The 18,298-nt window shown below is 58.3% G+C and overlaps 1 protein-coding gene across 1 annotated transcript in view; it reads right to left on the bottom strand.

The window, feature by feature from the left end:
- Nucleotides 1-17,077, bottom strand: part of LASP1 (LIM and SH3 protein 1) — a 30,918-nt gene extending 13,841 nt beyond the window's left edge. Inside the window, exons 1-3 of the mRNA XM_004707106.2 lie at nucleotides 16,987-17,077; nucleotides 9,203-9,287; nucleotides 1,987-2,094 (exon numbers count right to left, since the gene is read on the bottom strand). Coding sequence (XP_004707163.1) covers nucleotides 1,987-2,094; nucleotides 9,203-9,287; nucleotides 16,987-17,042 — 249 coding nt within the window. The 5' untranslated portion in view covers nucleotides 17,043-17,077. The remainder of the gene's footprint in view (nucleotides 1-1,986; nucleotides 2,095-9,202; nucleotides 9,288-16,986) is intronic.
- Nucleotides 17,078-18,298: the final 1,221 nt, after the last annotated feature.

Below are 18,298 nucleotides of genomic sequence, written 5' to 3'. Positions count from 1 at the left end.
ACGGGCTGAAATGCTAATCCACACAGCTGTGAATCTGTTTTGTCAAACTCCCCGGGTGACTCTGATAGCGTTTTTTTCAGAGGTCTGCATTTGAGAGACCCTAATTGCCTTCACAAAAACCAAGTCTCCCACTAGCCTTGTGGTCACATCTCAGGGGCCCCAGCTCAAGCTGCAAAGGGGGGCGGCCTAGGTCACACTCAAGTTACTTCTCCCACCTCAGAGCAGAGGAGGCCAATCAGCTCATTGCAGCCTGCGTGGCCGATGTATGTGAAGGGATATCTGCCCAGGGGTTCTTGGACATTATTAACCGCTCCAGCAAGGAGGGGAGCCCAGCACGTGGAATGGGCCGGTTAGAGTCCCAGAAGCTTTCCACAAAGGGAGGCAGAGATGACTAGGCTTCCTTGCCAGTCCAGGCCCCACCCCTCAAGACTGAAAAAAGCCCGAATGCGTGTGCAGGAAGGTGGGGGTCGGGGACCCGCAGGTCCTGGGCAAAATGCCAATAAAAGGCAAGAATCTTCACAAGGAAGAGCCACTGGCTGGCAAGTTCAGATTCCAGCTTCGTGGGTCCCTCCGGGTTTTCCTTGTTCCCCACCGCTACCTTGAGCTGGTATCCACCAGCCACACCTTGGCCACAATTTCCCCTTCTTTACCCAGCCAGGGGAGGCCTGGAGCAGGGCCAGACCCGGCTTTATTAAGTGGCAACTGCTGTGGGGGCGCAGAGCCCTCTGAAGTAGGCCTAGCTGGCCAAGGGGAGCTCTCCACTTCCCCAAGCTACTATTTCGAACCGCAGCTCAACAACCAGGTCGCACCAAGCCTGCAGCAGCTCCTGCAGCAGCTCCGAGACCGGCCACTGCAGGAATAAAAGAGAACAGAAAACAGGCAGCTCTCGATGCCCCAACATGTTCTTCCGAGGAGAGCCTTCCCATTAGGTTTGCGCTCTAAATACATGCAGGTGTGTCTGGCAGGTCACAGGGTAAAATGGATTCCTTCGCTGCAGGCCTGGCTGGTCTGCTGTCTGCCTGGCTGCCCCCAGCTTCAGAAACCTGACCCATAGCCAGCGGGGCCCAGCCACCCTCTAGGGGTGCCTTACCCCAGAGGCTGTGCAGACGGGTAGGGGGCTGTGAAGCCTAGGGGTGGAGACTGGGGACTAGCTGGAAGCCTGCAGCCCTCCCCCACCCCACCCACCCCCGTCAGCCTTGTCCCCAGCCTCCAGGTCCTGGTATAGCCATGAAGACAACAGCTGACATGCTGACCCCCCACACACACACCTTCACTGTGGACGGCCTCCTGCCTGTGCTGAACGGCCACACTCTGCCCCTCAGCCCCCAGTCCCTGTGCACGGGGCACTGCCCTCTGTTCCCTACCCGCAGAAGCCCAAGCCCACACAGGCTGCTGGTCTGCCAGGCAGGAAACCCAGGCCTTCTCTCTGGTCAAAGGTGCCAGTGTAGCGTGCTGGCCCACCACACCCACCCCCGCCACAGCCAGGCCCTGCTGACCTCACATCCCAGGTCCAGAGGGCCTGGGCCCGGGGCCGGGGTGGGGGTGGCGGTGGGCAATGCCGGCTGGGGTTTTTACACAGGAAGGAAGGGCAAGCCGAGGTGGAGGAGGTGGCGAGGGTGGGCGGAAGTGACTGCAATGTCAGCACCCAGAGCAGAAAGGCGCAGGCTGGCCCCTCCCAGTTTTCCAGTGCTGACCTTTGTGCCGAGATGAGAGATCTGTCTCCATCCACACACCCACCCCCCAAACCGCAAGATGCCGCTCCCTTCAAGGGGCATACTCTGGACTGAGAGGGTGGGGGGAGAGTGGGGACCCACAGTAAAAGGGTACTTGGAACCCCCACACCCCTGCTTCCCCTCTGTCCCAGCAGGCAGGCCCACTCAGAGGGCAGGGGCAGCAGACACGACTGGCCCTGTCTGCTGGGGGGGACAGGGGTGGGGGGGGACATGCGCACGCGGAGAGCCCGGGGCGCACTCGCACAGCGCTTACGTTACTGATCTGGTCCTGGGTCTTCTTGATTCTCTGGAGTTCCGGTGTGTCCGCCACCACGCTGAAGCCTTTGCCCTTGTTCTTCTCAAACTCTTCCTTGTAGCGAACCTGGAGAGGCCCGGAGAGAGGGAAGAGGGGCGGGTCAGGCCAGGGGACCCCGAGGGCCTGAGCACATGGCCAACTCCTGGGCAGCAAGCGGCCAGGGGGTGGGCGCAAGAGCAAGTGCCCATCCAGAAATGCCCTCCGCAGAAATGCTCCCCCACTCGAAGCATCTGGCCAACAGCCCTAGCCTGAGACTATGGATAGGCCAGCGGTGGCTCAGTGGTCCTTCCGAGCAGGAGACCAGGTTCAATTCCGACCAATGTATGTAGCTCACGCACAGCGGTGGAGGCCTGCAGGCTGCTATGTATAACGTTGACTTTCAGCAGCGCTTTCAGACTCACATGGGCGAGGAAGAAAGACCTGGACATCTATTTCCAAAAATCAGCCACCAACAAAAGCCCTGGACGAGGTACTGCTTCTTTACATGGAGCATGCCTCCTCCACCCCCCATGCCCCCAGGAGTTGGGGGCAAAATCAAAGGAAGCACACGAACAGCCGGAACCACGCGCACTGGGCACGAGCTACTCACCTACGTCTTGGTCTAGACTCTCAGCCCCATCTCACAGGTAAGACACTAAGTTGGAGGAGGCCAAGTCCATGAGCCAAGATCAGAGCTGAGCCGCAAATGCTGAGAAGCACAACCTCGCCAAGCTGGTCCTGACTCTGGCCCTGAACCACCAGCCCGAGCTCCCAGGCTGGGTGGGGCGTGTTTCAGAGGCCAGCTGAGGGAAGGCTGTGCCAAGGGACCCCCGCGGTCTCCAGAAGGCAGGGCTGAGGCCTCCAAAGGGTAGGCTCCATCAATGAGCCTTTGACGGGCCCGGAGGCTTCCTGGGGCCTGCTGGGCTGGCTTTCGAAGGCCACCACCACAGAAGGGGAGGATGGCGGTGGGGGAACAGACAGCACTCAAGCACTTGAATGACCTCTTCTGAGAATTTCACGGAAAACCCGAGTCCTAGAGGGGCTTCAGGCGGACATCAGAAAGGACTTCCCTGATACCAATGGAGCGAGCAGCTTCTCCTCCGGTGTGTGTAAGAACAGAGGCCCGTAAGACAGGGGTGCTGTGTTCTTTGGCTTCCAAATACCACTGTCCATTTCTGCGGCCAGCTGTCCCAGCCCCACCAGCTGCCTGGACTTCCTCTGTGGGGATGCGCCGTCCTGGAAGGCAGGTCAGCCCAGGACACAGGCCCAGGCCCTTGGGACCTTCCAGGATGAGGGGCCCAGATGGCCCCCAGGCAAGGAGTCAGCCAGCGCCTGCGCTGAGCTGCGTCCTGACCCCACCTGCCAGGCCCCTGCACAGCCCCGTCAGGGGTCCAGCTGCCCATCTGTGGGTTCTTGTGGTCGGGGCAGGGGTGGGGTGGAGAGACCGTCTGAAAGACCCCAATGTGCTCTGGACACAGAGACCAGGCAAACAGCACTGAGACCCTGCCTGTACTGGCACACTCTGGAAGCCTTGGGCCAGCCCAGCGACACCACTGAGGGCAGGTGTGTGCAGGGGTGCTTGGGGGTCCTCAGGGAAGGGAAGGAACCAGAGTCAGGAAAGTGGTGTTCCAGATATCCAAACCCCAAACCAAACTCTGCCAAAGAGTTGATGCCAATTCACAGTAACCCTACCGGATGGGCAGAACTGCCTCTGTGGGCTTCCAAGACTTCTCCCTGGGGAAGGCTGGTAGTTTCAAACTGCTGGCCTCCTGGCTAGCAGCCCAACACGGGGCCACCAGGGCTCCAGACACAGAAGTCCTGCCGAATCCAAGGCCCCTGGCTTCAGGTCCCTAACCTGTAAAGAGCTGTCACAGGATCCCCCCTGTCATCAAGTGTGGAGCTGACTGACACACAGGCTGTCTCCCATCTGCTGAGTAATCTTGAGCTAGTACTCCAACCTCTTCAGCCTCAGTTTGCACATCAGTAAGATGGGGATCACGACACCAGTCTTTCCAAGGCAGGTGCAGATATAAGTGCAGCTCGCATACCATGGGGTGGAATGGGGGGCATCGGGGCCGAGGGGGCGGCAGTAAGGCTGCCCTGGGGAGGAGTGAGAAAGTGCTCTGTCAACACTAAATTGTTGGGCCAGTCCCTCCTCTCCTTCCTTACTTCCCAGCCTCAGAGGGTCAGGCCCCTAATCCAGGAATAATCACCATGGCAACACTGCAATGACATCAGCGGGTTCCCAGGCTCAGGAAGTGCCTCCCCTCCCGGCTGGGGAAGGATACTGAGCTTCTCTCTTGACCCAGAGGGTGGGGCTGGGAAAGGCCTGGACTCGGCACCACTTTGCTGTGTGTCCCTGGGCAAGTCACTGGCCCTCTCTGGGTCGCCAGAGGGGCTGGCTAATGACCTCTGAAGTCCTGGCAGCTCTAGAGTGTGGGGCTATGGAGAATCAGAAGTAGACAGTTCTCCTGCATCCTCCTGGCACTGGCAGGAGTGCAGAGAGGAAGGTGCCCGGTACTCACCCAGTGCCCCCCCAAGCAGGGCTCCCTCCCTCATCACCCACACCCTCGTTGCCAGGACAGCTAGTCAGGCAGGGCGGAGCCCTGTAGAGGCAACTGGACCCGGCCCAGCTCACGTGACCAGTTAAAGCCAGGGCCGGGACAGATGCCTGGGGCTCCCTCCTGTCCCTGCACAAGTCAGGCAGCCGCTGTCCATGAAATCAATCACTCTACTGTTCTCATTTGGCTTATTTAATAATAGTGACCCTCCCTAGATCTGCCTGCTCCTCACTTAACCCAGTACACACACACACACAGGCACAAAAACAAAACAGACACCTCCCACTCATGGCCATCGAATCGATTCTGACTTACAGTGACCCTACAGGGCAGAGTCAAACTGCCCGTGTGGGTGTTCAAGGCTGGCACCCTTCAGGGGAGCAGAAAGCCTCCCCATCCCCCTGCAGAGCAATCAGTGGCTCTGACTCTCCGACCTTGTGGTTGGCAGCCCAACAGGTAAGCCACCACCTGGCCAGCGCTCCCAGCACACAGGCAAGTGGAATGAATGATGAAGGGACTCATGCCGGCAGATAATCTGTACACAAAGAAGGCAGCATACGTCCTTAAGTATATCTAGACGCAATGTATTCCGTAGTCTTGAGGACTGTGGTGCTGAGCCAGCGTCACATGACTGATGGTGGCTTCAAACACATGAACCAAGCACAAGACCATAGGAACTATGTCTACTGACCAGAGGCTACCAGGTGCTGGGACCAGAGACGATGGAAATGACCCTTCCAACAGAAGAGAAGCCCGTTTTGAAACCGGTACCCACCTCTGAGGCCACTCCGATGTGGAGGAGTGCGAGTGACAACAGCCAGGGCTGGAGACAACGGTCAGATGGTCACCATATGTCCATTCCTCAGCCAAGCCCCATTTTCTCTCCTTCTCAGGAGTGTAACCACAGCCTTTATTGTGTACCGAGTCTCTGCCAGGGACTCACCTTCCAAATACTCAACGGATACTAGCATCCTCGCAACAGCCTTCGAGAGAGGCAACAGGAGCCCTGTCTTACAGACGGGGCTCAGAAAGGTTCGATGACTTCCCCCAAGGCTAGTGGTGACAGATCTGTGACCAAACAGGCCTCCACACACTTAAATGGGTGTGTCCTGTCCCCTGCAAGTCACAAGAGCTGGTGTGGGTGAAAGAGAAGACAGGGTCCAATGCACAGAGGGTGAGTTGTGGTGCTTTCCCCACCTCTAGGTCGGGGAGGGGGGGCATGCCCCCTCAGGGACAACCCTCTGAAAACGAGGGACAGTCAAAACCACCAAAGACTCAAAGAAACAATTAGTCTGAAGGACCAGTGGGCCATGCAAACGCAACCTCCACTGCAGTGAGACCAAGAAGAACTAGGCGGTGCCCGGCTCCCACTACCGACCACTCGGACCAGGATCACAAAAAAGCAAACCAAAACCCAAACTCACGGTCATGGAGTCAGTTCTGACTCACCGTGACCCTACAGGAGGGCCTACGCCGAGAGGGAGGCAGGGGAGAGGAGAACAAATTTCAAGATCAGAACAAGGACCCCACTTTTCTGGCTGGTCAGAGGCTGGTGGAACCCTTGAGACCGTGGCCCTTAGAGGCCCCCTGTAAGCAGGGACCAACTCCCAGCCAAACAACACACAGGCCTACCTCTGAAATAAGTGGACAGTGACGGCAATGACACCAGGGAGGACGGCACTCCTCAGAGGCCCAAAAGGCCACAAAGCTCAAAGGGCAGAAGGGGCAGGAAAGAAGGCCGGGTGGAAACGAGGCCCCCGGGGAGGAAGTGGGGGGAATGCAGCTGCACCGTGGAACACGGGGTGTACACACCATTGGAAGGAAAAGTTCAGTGTCTCTGCAAGCACCCCCCCCAAACTAAAACGAAAGACGGGGGGACAAAATGAAAGAGACACGCTCCCCACGGTCCTCTCTGGGCTCACTGGGAGGCCACAAAGACACCCACAACTGAGTCCTGCCCAAAGCTGCGGCCTAGACTGTGTGGTGCTTAGGGTGAGATAGAGGAGGGCCGGGCTCAGCAGCCAGCTCCCCTGCCCCAGCCAGGCCTGGGCAGAGCACCCCGAGGGCCATTTCTGGGCAGTTCTGGTTACTTCCTCTGCAGGGGAAGCGCCAGGTGCCCCAGACACAGGTACTACTTTGGAGAGACTGGCAAACAGCTAAAGGCTGAAAGAGCCTGGGGCGGAGTCACGCCAGGCCACGCCCACCAGGAAAAGGACCCAGGAAGGAGATGCTGATACCTTGGGGTGGGCAGGGGTGGGGATGTCAGGAACTAACCCTAACTAACCCACGGCTGACAGGAGCTGGAACCCGGGCCAAGCCAGACTGCGGAGCTCACGGCCCTTCCCCTTCCACCCTCGGCTCACCTCCGTCAGCCCCCCAACTGGCCACCTGCTCTCCGAGGTGCAAATCTTCCGGAAGGCCGAGCCCTCAGTGCACAGCCCTAACTCAGCCAGCTCAGGCCTCTCAGAACAGAGACTGGGTGAGCCAGGGGAGTCTGTCTCCTCCTACCAGCCCCCTCTCCACACACCAGCCCTGCTGGAAGTCTCTCTCTTCAGGGCTGCCTGGGGACAGGAAGCCACCAGAAAGAGTCTGTCAAAACGCAGTGCCGAGCTCCCGGGCTGTGCGCAGGGCTGCCAACCAGAAGCTCTACCTGCGGGCGGGGCCTGGGAATCTGTGCTCTAGTGGCCTCCCCACCCAGCTGCTAGTGATGCTACTGCACGGGGCAGGATGGGGCAGCAGACGGACTGCAGCGCCCTTGAGAACAAGACAGGGCCTGAAGCCCACCTGCGAGGGGCTCAGGACATATGTCCCCACCTGAACAGTGGGGGGAATGAGAGTCCCTCTGTCAGCGGACGGCTGTGAGGACGACAGGCCTGGCCCTCCTTCAGCACCTAATCCAGAATGCCTCCCGCACTATTCCCCTGAAGTACCCCGAGGGACTGGAACTGGGAGCCCTGGAGGTGGGTAGCCCCTACAAAGGCGCACCCTGTCTGCCCACTCTTGCTCTTCTATTGGGCAGGGAGCCAGCAGAAGGTGCTTCCCCAGCAGGCCCTAGCCCCAGGGACGGGTTCCCTCCAGCGGAAAGCGCACAGGCTTCAGGAGGACTCACAAGGCAGAGAATGGAGCTGCCAGCTGCTGCCAGCCCGGCTAGAGGACATGTGGCCCTTGCTTCTGCCCGTGTGAATGCCACATTCCTGGGCCACTGCCCTTCCAAACACCCACTGCCCAATCTCTTCTCCCAGGTCCCTCCAGCCTGGATCCCACCACTTGGGGTCCTGGACTGTCGCCCTCAAGCTGTTGGGTGAGTACAGGCTGCCCCATAATGCTCTCTGGTCCACCTGCCCTGTGAACACCTCCGCTTCTCCCCAGGGGGCTTCCCACACACACTGGGGAGGGCAGAGGAGCAGGGCCCCAGCCACCGCTGTGCAGACCGGACCCAGGGCCCAGCTGCCTCTGGCCCAGTTCCCTGCCAGCTGGGCCACCCAGCCCTGCTCGGTGGGCAGAGGCCTGGCACCCCCCACCCCATAATTGCAGCTTTCACACCACAGCAGGGGTGGGCTCTGGGCTAGCAGATGTGAGCCGCCACAGCAGGGGACGCCGGCGGCTCCCACTTCCTCCCCACCAGTGGGACACAGGAGGAGGTGGGGGTGCCGAGCCAGCACCAGCTCACCACACCGTGGGGAAAAGTCCAGAACCCAAATCCCAAACCATGTCCCCGGGCAGTTCACTGGGCAGTGCCCGGCCTCGCTGGGGCCCACAGGTCTCCGACACACAGGAACTGGAAACACTTGCGACGCTACATAAGGGTGTCATACCCTGTGGGTCACTGACATAGAGGCCCTTCCCCCTCGGGGGGCCAGGGCAGAAAACTCAAGAGAACTGGAGCCTCCAAATGAGACAGACCTGCCGCCTGCAGGTGTGCTCACCTGAAAGGGGATGGTGGGGTCAGTGAGTGACAAGCCCCCTGCAGGAGGCTGTTGTGAGGCTTACACAGCCGTATGGTGCAGAGCATTAAGCGCTCAGCCCGACAGCTTTCTGTCACTGATTCCTCTACTGCTGCCTGAATTATCTGAGCAAGCCCACTAAGGGCTCGGAGCCTCGGTTTCGTGGTCTGGGCAAAGGGACTAAGGGCACCCCTTTCTTTCCAAACCTAAAGAAGAGAAGGTATGTCCAGGCCTATCCTGACTGAGTGCATGCTCCCTCCTGGGGGCCTTCAGGAGATGGGGACCCAGAGAGGTGGCCTCAGGGTCAGGATGAACAGCAGCTGTCACCACAGGCTGACATGGGACTAAGAAGTGGGGTTCTCTGGTTCAATCACCAAGCCTGTGCGTCCTGTGCTGGGGGGGAAGAGAGAGGAAGGGGGGTGGGGGAGCAGCTGCTTTGTGAAGGAGGCAAGCTTTGCTGGAGGAGTCCGCGTCCATGCTCAGAAAACATCAGGGAGCCCTAGACATGTCCACACACCCCAAACCCAGAGGGAGCCTTAGCTGCCCCAGTTCCGTGCTCAGGCCAAGCAGCGTGTGGGGGCATGGAACCAGGGCCAGGGATTTCAACACCATGGCCCTGCCGGCCACAGGGGAAGGAACCCTTGCCAAAGCAGGGGTTACAACAGCACCCGCCCGCCTGCCCCCCCTCACCTGACTCTGGAGCTCGCTCTGCTGCTTGAGACGGAGGTTTTCCGGGGTGTCGGCCACCATGGTGAAGGACTGCTTTGGGTAGTGTCTGCGGGAGAGAAAAATGGGGGCGGGGGAGTTATGCTGGGGCAGCTGCAAGGACCACTGGCCTTCCTCACAGACCAGGGCTTGCCTCCACGGGCCCAAGCAGCAAGACCAAGATGCTCATGGTCCAGGACTGGATGAGGCAAGGGCTTCTCCAGCCAAGGGCAGGGAGGCCGTTGGGACGCTCTCTGAGGGTCCCCAACGCCCCTTGTTCTGGGATAAACCCTGACATGCCACTCCCCAAAACCAAGATCGCTGCCACCGAGTCGATTGCGACTCCTAGTGACCCAACAGGACAGACTCGTCATCTTTACAGGAGCGGACGGCCTCATCTCGGGCCGTGGAGCCGCTGGTTGGCTCGAACCGCTGATCTGGTCGTCAGCTGCTCAACGTGTACTCACTTCTTGCAGCCACCCTGGGTGGGGAGGACCGCCACGGCTCCCCTTTGACAGGCGGGAAAACTGAGGCTGTAAGAGGTTTAACAAAGTGGCCGGGACACACGGCCACGAAGTGGTATGATTCACATTTGCAGCCAGACTCTCTGGAGTCCAGTATTCTCCACGACTCAGGCCCAGGACAGACCTGGGTCCTGTCCCCCAAAAGGTTAGTGTGAGCTACGAGAAGCCGGGGTGGTGTACAGTGCAGTCTGCACAGGACGCTCTGGGGCCTTCCAGTTCCTCTTCTTCGGGTCACAGAGACGCGAAGCGCGTCCTAGCCCCAAGCCCTCCCCATCCACGAGCTTCCTGCATTGTCTCAGTTAGCACCCGGTCACTGACTTCTCTCTGCCGCTTCTCTGGGAGGGAGGGGAGCTGGGGCCTCCTGGGCTCACTGATTCAGCCTCAGACTAGTATCTGGCGCTCACGAAGAGCTGCGGAATCAATAAAGGGCCTATCCGCTGTTGACGCTGGGTCAGAAGTAGAACCCAGGTCCCCTCAGCAAACCAGCTACAGCAGAGGCAGCCCTGAGCTGCTGCCGTTCGTATATGAAACGGGTGGGGTTTCACATGAACCATGTGGGGTTGCTCTCCAAGCAGGAGCGCAAGTCTGGAATGACCACAGGCCACCACAGCTGGGACCACCTGGAGCGGCCTGCCCACCCCAGCCCCGACCCCCCAGCTGTCCCCAGTAAAGAGACAGTCAGCCTCCTTCAAGGCAGTCCCCAGCTACTAGCTGGATAGGCCTTACCCGCCTGCCTCGGCGCCAAACCTGGCACGTCTCCACACACCAGCATCACAGAGCTGAGCTCCCTGCGGACCACCACTCATTGAGGAACAAGGCTGGGGGTCTGGATCTGGAGAACTGAACCGAGGGGGGCTGGGCTGGCTAGCAGGTGGCTGACACTGACTAGTTAGGTGGCTTCTGCAAATCTACTTCCGCTCTGGGTTAGTCTCACCAACCTGGGCCTGGACGATTCTAGTTGGTTCCCTTCTCTGCCAGCCGCCACCACCTCACCAGGGTCCCTGCCCCCTGGGTTGCCCAGGATCGCAGCCCCAAGCAGATGGAGGAAGAAAAGGCGAAGGCTAGCACCTGCGGCTGGGTGGGTGGGAGTGGGGGAAGACTGCAGGGTGAGGCTATGAGCACTAGTAGTGGGTGATGTGTTCAGCTGCTAACAGCAAGGTCAGCAATTCAAAACCACCAGGCGCTCCGAGGGAGAAAGATGAGGCTTTCTACCACTGTCAGGGGTGCTAGTCTGGGAAACCCGCACGGGCAGGTCCACAGGGTCCTGCAGGGTCACTAGCAGTGAGCAACAAGGTTGTTGTACAGACTCTTTCTACAGGGAGCCACCTTATTGTAACTGCGCAGAAGCACACCCCACCCTTCTTTTCTTCTAATTAGAATTTCATTCTCAAAATTCTCGATACTAATACCACAAGATTGTAGCCAAAACGCAAGACAAGTTGAACAAATTATTGGCCATCAAAAGACCAGCCACACAGAAACCACATCAGCACAAGAAGACAAGTGGGGTGACTTGCGCGTCGACGTGACTGGGGAATCGTGAGGGGCTCTGAGCAGCGCGGCCGCAGGCTGGCCAAGCACAGGGGCACAGCACACTGCCTGGGAAGGTATAGTTGTGGTTTTGCTGATAGTTATCTATCTGTGTGTGTGTGTTTTCAAGTCAAATTTCTGCGGAAACAGTGAACAAAAAATTGATTGAGTCAGTTTGGCATCAGCCCCTCTGACAATGCCACCCGGTAAACTCTGCACCCCCCCCCCCACTTCCTCTCGGCATGCCTCTGCTCTGGGTGGGGAAGGCGGTGGGTGGGTGGCATTTGGTCCTCTCTTTGGAATCACCAGCGAAGAAACCCACCATCATCCCGGATCTTAGTGGGACTCTCGACTGAAGGGTAAGAACAAGCCTAGATGTCGGCTTAATCCAGGCATTTAACTAAATGGAAGAGGAGCTCCACCGGCCCTCCCCCCACCCCTAAAGCCCAACCCAAGGCAGTGGACGTGCCTGTGAGTGGGGCTACTCCTAGTGGGTCAGCCTGATCCCTTCCCCACAGCCCCCAGCCCTGGTGAGACAACCCAGCCTTCCCCTTCCCAGCCACCCTCTCCGGCTGCTCACTGCGCTTCAGGTTCCCATGGCAACCTCAGCCTGGGCTCCAGGAAGGAGGGCAGCCCAGAGCAGGCAGAGCGAGGTCTATGGCGGTGGGGGAGGGACAGCCGGGTGTGCTTCCTGAGGGGGTGCCATCAAGACAAGGCGGGGCGGGTGACAGCAGGATCCTTGTGGGCATCTTGGGGGAAGAGGCTGGGGGCTGCCCCAAGGGAGGGGAAGGCGGAACATGGTGTCGTTCCCCTCCCCCCACCGCCATGACGGGCTTCCAAGAGGGCTCAGAGCGATTTGACCTCTTTCCAGAAGCAACTGCTGCCAGTGCTACACCTTCTCCTTCCCTCTCTGTGCTCTGGCTAACCCAGCCCATCCCTCTGGGGTGTCACTGGGATGGAAGAGGGACCCTCCTGGAACCCCAGCCCCACCAACTGCCTAGGCATTTCAAGACCTGCCTGGTCCAGAGCCGGGCTGTGTTTCCTCCCCCATTCACCCCTGCCTGGGCAGCAGCCTGGGCCGCCCGCACTTAAAACACGCAAGGCGGCCTCGTGGTACATGGTGTCCCATGCACAGTGTGCCCTGCCACCTGCCACGAGGCTCTGAGCTAGAGAAGGCAAGCAGTATCTGAGTGGCGTTTTATAGATGAAGAAACGGGACTTCCGTCGGGAGCAGAGACTGCCCAGTGCTCCCTGCACCTGAGCTAAGAGCACAGGCGGACACCCTGGTCACCCCGCTCCCAGAGCTCTCAGGAAAGATGTGCTGGGGCAGGGTGGTTGGGGATCGAGCCCCCTCACCTTCAAAACCTGTTTGTTTCCACGTTTGGGCAGCATGAGAGACCCCAGGCAGGAGCCGCAGCTACTTAGTATAAGGTGACCAGACGTCCCGCTTTTGGCGGGACAGTCCCAATTTTTAACAAATTTTCCTGTGTCCTGCAGCGTTTTAAAAAGTCCCGATTTTTGGAAAGAATGCACAACAAGCTAGGGTAGACGGTTTTCTGCTGTCATGTGCTATTTCGCCAGGATATGAGTTTTATCAACGGTGTCCCACTTTACCAATGTTAAAATCTGGTCACCTTAACTTAGCACCTCTCCAAAGTAGGTGTTCTAAGCTGGTTTATCCCGAGGCCCTCTGAGTGGGACAGGGAGGATACTGAGAAGCTTCCAGGCACCAACCCCACTCCCCAGTCCTGTCCCAGTTACATTCCAAAGCCCCACCCCCTTCCTCCCAGCAGTCAGCCCTTCCAGCTGCCTGGGACCCCCAGGAGGAAAACCACAGCGTTTTGTTCAAGGAAGAACAAAAATACATCGATAAAAGCAACAAGGGCCTTTGGTTTAACCAAAATGGGGGTGGGGTGGGGGGACGCGGAGGAAAGAAAAGATAAAAATAAGTCCTGCACCCGTGCCCTGGAAGGCACGTAGATGGCCCCCTTCTAACCCAGATTCTCAGTCCCAGCCCCCACGCCTGAGGGGCTGAAGAGGCAGGGGCTGGGCACTGGAAGCAACAAGGAGCTATTGTTGGAATAGAGATAAGACTGAGCAGCCAGAAAGATCAAAGCTAGACTTTAGGAAGAACTTACCAGCCCGCAGAAGTTGAGGACAAAATGAGAAAGAAGCAAAAAGCCTGTCCCAGCTTCTTAAGGCGATACGTAAGGAGAAAGGACACGACCAAGTTGGATAAGGTGCTGGCCCTCCCTGCCTCAGTTTCCTTGTCTGTAAAATGGGGATGCTACGACCCCCGCCATCTTTGAGTGCGGGGCCTGGGGGAATGTGGAGGAATGGCTAAGGGCTGGCTGGAGGCTGCAAGGGGTCACCTGGCTGCCCCTTCGAGGTTGCCAGGACTCCTTGAGACTACAGACAGTTAGGAGGCTCTGCTGCCAAGTGAAAGGTTGGCGTCTGTCCTGAGTGCCTGGGAAGAAATGCCTGGCGATCAGCTGTCCAAGTATCAGCCACTGAAAGGCCCAAGGAGCACAGGGAGTGGAAACCGACATTACTACCACTGGGTACTGGTTGAGTTTGCTTCCACCACCCCCCACCCCAAACACACACCACACCCCTCTCCCAGCCCACTCCAGCTCTATAAGACAATTGATCTCATTTTCCCAGGTCAGATGCAGAGAATTCTAGGGAAGCAGGAAATCCCCAGACCACAGACTTGGATTAGGCCCCCACCCCAACCCCACTGACCCACCCCTGAAAAGAGGGGGATGAAACAGTTTCCTGGAACTGCCCAACACAGACCCCCACCCAGCCCCCAACTAAGGCCCAAAAGGAGGGGCAGGACCCCAGTCTTTGAAGCACAAACATCTCCACCCTCCTTAGCCCCTCACTTTGGAAGAAAAAAAAGAGAGGCTGGGGAAAGTGAACCCTGTACCCGGGAAATCTGCAGTCTGTGCCCCCAGGAAAGGGTGTAACAAGTCCCCAGCGCCCCACCCCCAACCCCAGCCAATTCCTTCATAACCCACGCCCACCCATTGACACCCCAAAGCTGGTTCCCAGGTAGGCAACTTCACTGCCTTCCCAGGAGTAGGCGGGTACCTTTCTGATCCTCCCCACTTAGTAGGTGCCCCCAACCATATACTGTCTGAGACCATCTGTGGAGACAAAGAAGCAGGTTTGTGGTGTGTGGACCATGTGCCCCACTTCCAGAGAATCCAGTTTACAAAACAAAAATTAAGCGCGGGCGTAAATATTTCTCTGATAAACAGAGGAGCCTCACCCCACCCATCTAGAAGCTTCCAGAAAGCATGTGGTGAACTGGTGGTTCTTCCACTGCTTCCACTGGAAAAGCCCACCACGCCCCACCTGGCCACAGCAAGGCCGGGGTGGCCAGGCTGGAGCGTGCGAACACACACAGCCGATGTCGGGCGTCCCCGGCTCCAGAGTGTGTGTCTGGGTGTGCAGTGCACGCACACAGGGGTGCCCACCGCCAGCCTGTGCCCTCTCCCCTGCCTCACCCCAAACCAATGTGGCACACAGAAGAGAAAGGAAAGAGCTAGTTGCTGCTTGCAGTCACTTTTCAGAACTGACATAGCAGCTGAGAAGCCACAGGAGAGAGAAATCCATCCTTCCCTCTCGCCTCTGTATACGCCCCCCCCAACTCACTCACTCACTCACTCACTGTGGGGAGGGGTCCCCGGTGGAGAGGAGCCCATGGTGCTGTGAACTGGATGTCAGGAGAGAAGGAATGAGTATAAACACCAGATTTAGTCCCTGGCACCTCCTACGGTACCCAACGAAGACCCCAGGTTCTGAGGCTCAGTGTGCCTGTGTAGAACTTTTATTTCCATCTCACGGATGGGGCCCCTAAAGCTCAGACAGGGCCTCGTTGGCATCTGGTGGATCCCAAGCTCCCTGCCTCCCCTCCCCCTTCGGTGCTGGCACAGTCCTGCTCAGCAGATGCTAGCTGAGAGAGTGTCAATGCCCTGAGCCAGGTGCTACTATTGCTGGTATGTACTGAAGCTGGATCCTTCCCAGATAACAGCGCTCTGGATCCCGGGCAGTGCGGTGTGGCAGGGAGGAGGGCTAAGGATAAGCCTGCTTCTGGGGCTGAAGGGCCTGAGAGCACCAGAGGACCTCTGTCTCAGCAGATTAGAAAGAGCAGCCAGGAAGGGGCACTTCGTGACCGCCAAGTCATGGTCTCTGTGTCACTTGGGGTCAACATAATCAACTTGGGGGCATCTCATACTGAGTCGTCCACTCCCTGCCTCCCCTGCAAGCAGAAGCAGGTAGAAAAAGTAGGCTTGGACTTTAGCACTTTGGCTCTAGGCGCACAAACAAGGACAAGCCTCTGATTTCTCTTTCTCCAACTCCCAGTGCTCACAGATTCTAGGCTACAGGCAAGTCTGCCGGCCTCCCAGCCAGACTTCTTCCACAGGGGGTGGAAGTTACCAGAATCCAGCCTGAAGTGATCCAGCACTCCAGGGGTTAAAGGCCCCAGCTTCTCGGAACCCCACCACACTCCCTAAAGGAAGGGAGGCTGCAGGCTCGAGTGATCCCTGAAGAATTTGAAGAATGTCCCATTTCCCTTGAGGGGTGGGGAAGGGGGAAGAACTGCAGAAGGGACAGCTGAAGGAGGGGCTGGGACAGAGCTGTGACCCTTTCTCCATCCAAGACAACCTTCTTTGGGGGGGTGGGGGGGTAGAGGCTTTCCAGAAGGAACAGCATTCATGTGGTTGCTTCTTGGGCTAGGGATTTTATCAGAAATCTGTTTTCCCCTGCACCTGGCACAGATAGGGTGTGCTGCAGGCTTGGGGGTGTAATCAGGCAATCCAAGGCTGACAAACACTCAAGCCCCCAGGGAGAAGGACGACGGGGCTGGGGAAGGGGTAGGGGGCCTTCCAGAGGACCTTGAATGCCCGGAGTCTCCGGAGAATGTTTGGAAAGTCAGAGGCTGGTTTCAGAGAGAGACCTTGCTATCTCCTGATAAGTGACTTGACCTTTGGAAGCCATGGTGGCAGAGCCCTCACCCAGCAGGGTGGCTCTCTGAGGCTGCAGGTGCCACCAGCTAGGCACTGAGTTGGCACTTGGCTAGGCATTAGGCCAACTTGAAGATGGAAGGTGTGGCACTCTGGAGCTGGGAGGAGGGACTCTGTGAGGGAGGGTGGGGGTGGCGGGGAGAGACACTGCTTCACCCCCAGGTAGCCCAGTGTGGTTAGGCTGCAGTGCCCAAGGGGCAGTCTATTCCAGCTCCATCAGATAGAAGAGGCAAGGGGAGGCCAATCTCCAGCCACGCTACACTCTTCACGACCCCCTCTTTTCTCAAGAAATAACACCAGGAGGGGCTGCTGAGAATCCAGGGTCCCAGAGAATCTGGGAAGGAGAAGAGGGAGCCTCAAAGTCAAGTGTCTAAGCGCTCTGTCAGGAAGAGGCGAAGCTAGGAGACCACCATTCGTATGTGTGAGGCAGCAGGAAGAGGAAGAATGAGCTTAAATGAGCTTTCCTTGGGGAAGTCCCTCCCTGTCTCCTAGCCTCAGCGTCCTCGTCTGTAAAACGGGGACAAGCACAGCCCTCCAGTCACCTAGCCCTTGGGAGGGAGGATGGGATCAACGCTGGTCAAGCACAGAATGAAAGCGGTCAGCCCCATCACCAGGGCCTATTAGAGGAGGAGCAGATGGAGAGGGGAGGGGCGCTCAGGAAGGGCCCCCCAGGACTCACGCATTGCAGTAGGGCTTCTTCTCGTAGCCTTTGTAGTTCTTCATGTTGAGCGTCATCTTGCAGGTCTCGCAGTGGAAGCATGCTTTATGCCAGAACTGGGGACAGAAGCAGAGGGAGAATGTCGTCAGCCAGGGAACTTTAGGGGAGGGGGGCCGCAGGCGCGAGGTCTGAGCCAGGGATGCTTAGGAAGGCTCCATTCTGGGGTCTGGCTCAGGCCCGCAGCTGTGGGGACAACATCCTATTGGGCAGGGTGGGCTAGGAGCATCTCAGGTCACAGTCAGGCAGCTGAGGACACTCCCCTCCCCTCTTTCACATCCCCCCATCAGCCATTTGAGCTGTCAGGAGAGGGAAAGGGGGCAGATGTGAAGGGTGAGTGGTGAAGAGACCAATTAGAGTGGTGGCAAGCAGCCCCCCAAAGGTTGGCTCCACCTCCCCCAGACCACTCTTCCTGCCTGCCAGGGCGCCCTAATTGCTTATGCAAAGCTGCCCTATGGTTGCTAAGAAGCAGCTGCTGAACACAAGGGACAGCAGCTCCTGGGCCACCAGGCAGGCTAGGAGAGGGGAGCTGCTGAGAGGAGCCCAGCCCCCACTCGCCCACGCCCCGCTGTCCAGACACTGCCAGCTCTCATCCAGGACCTCATACCACACCAGGGCTTAGTCACTCCTGGAGCGATCTTGTGAAAAGGTAGATTCTGATTCAGTACATCTAAGGTGGAGTGGAAACTTCTCAGCGAGGGGTCGGAACCACAGTGAACTGGCTCCAACAGCAACCTAGACACAAGCCCACAGGGCCCCCCCCCACACCCCCATCCAAGCTCTGACACCAACACCGATGCGCTTTCCACCCTTCCTTCATTCTTCTCCTACCCCTGTGGGGGCCACCAGGTGGGAGAACCCCTAACAGCCCAGCACCCTGGAAGGCATTAAGAGCTCTGCTTGGATTGCACCAGCAGAACTGGCTACAGAGAAAGCTCCACCCCAACCACCTATCTACTTGTGTAACCATGGACAGCGCCCCACACCTCAGGGCCCGGTTTGTTTCCATATCTGAAGAACTGTGTTGATCGGCTCACCGGAGGTTCAAACCCACCAGCTGCTTCGTGGGAATCAGATGAGGCTGTCTACTCCCATAAGATCTGCAGCCTCGGGAACCCTCGATGGGTCGCTGTGAGTCCTAAGCAAGTCGGCGGCAGTGGGTGAGGGAGCTATGCTTTTGGGGAGACCACTGTGAGGACGGAGTGGGAAATCGCCTGTCCCCTCTCAGGACACAAATGCTCAGTATTAGACACAGAGGGGCTGACGCTGACACAGG

The sequence above is a fragment of the Echinops telfairi genome, unplaced genomic scaffold (assembly GCF_000313985.2).
Source record: "Echinops telfairi isolate 266 unplaced genomic scaffold, ASM31398v2 ScPeMD7_7458;HRSCAF=8496, whole genome shotgun sequence".
Classification (NCBI taxonomy): domain Eukaryota; kingdom Metazoa; phylum Chordata; class Mammalia; order Afrosoricida; family Tenrecidae; genus Echinops; species Echinops telfairi.
This window is presented reverse-complemented; position numbering and strand designations above follow the sequence as displayed.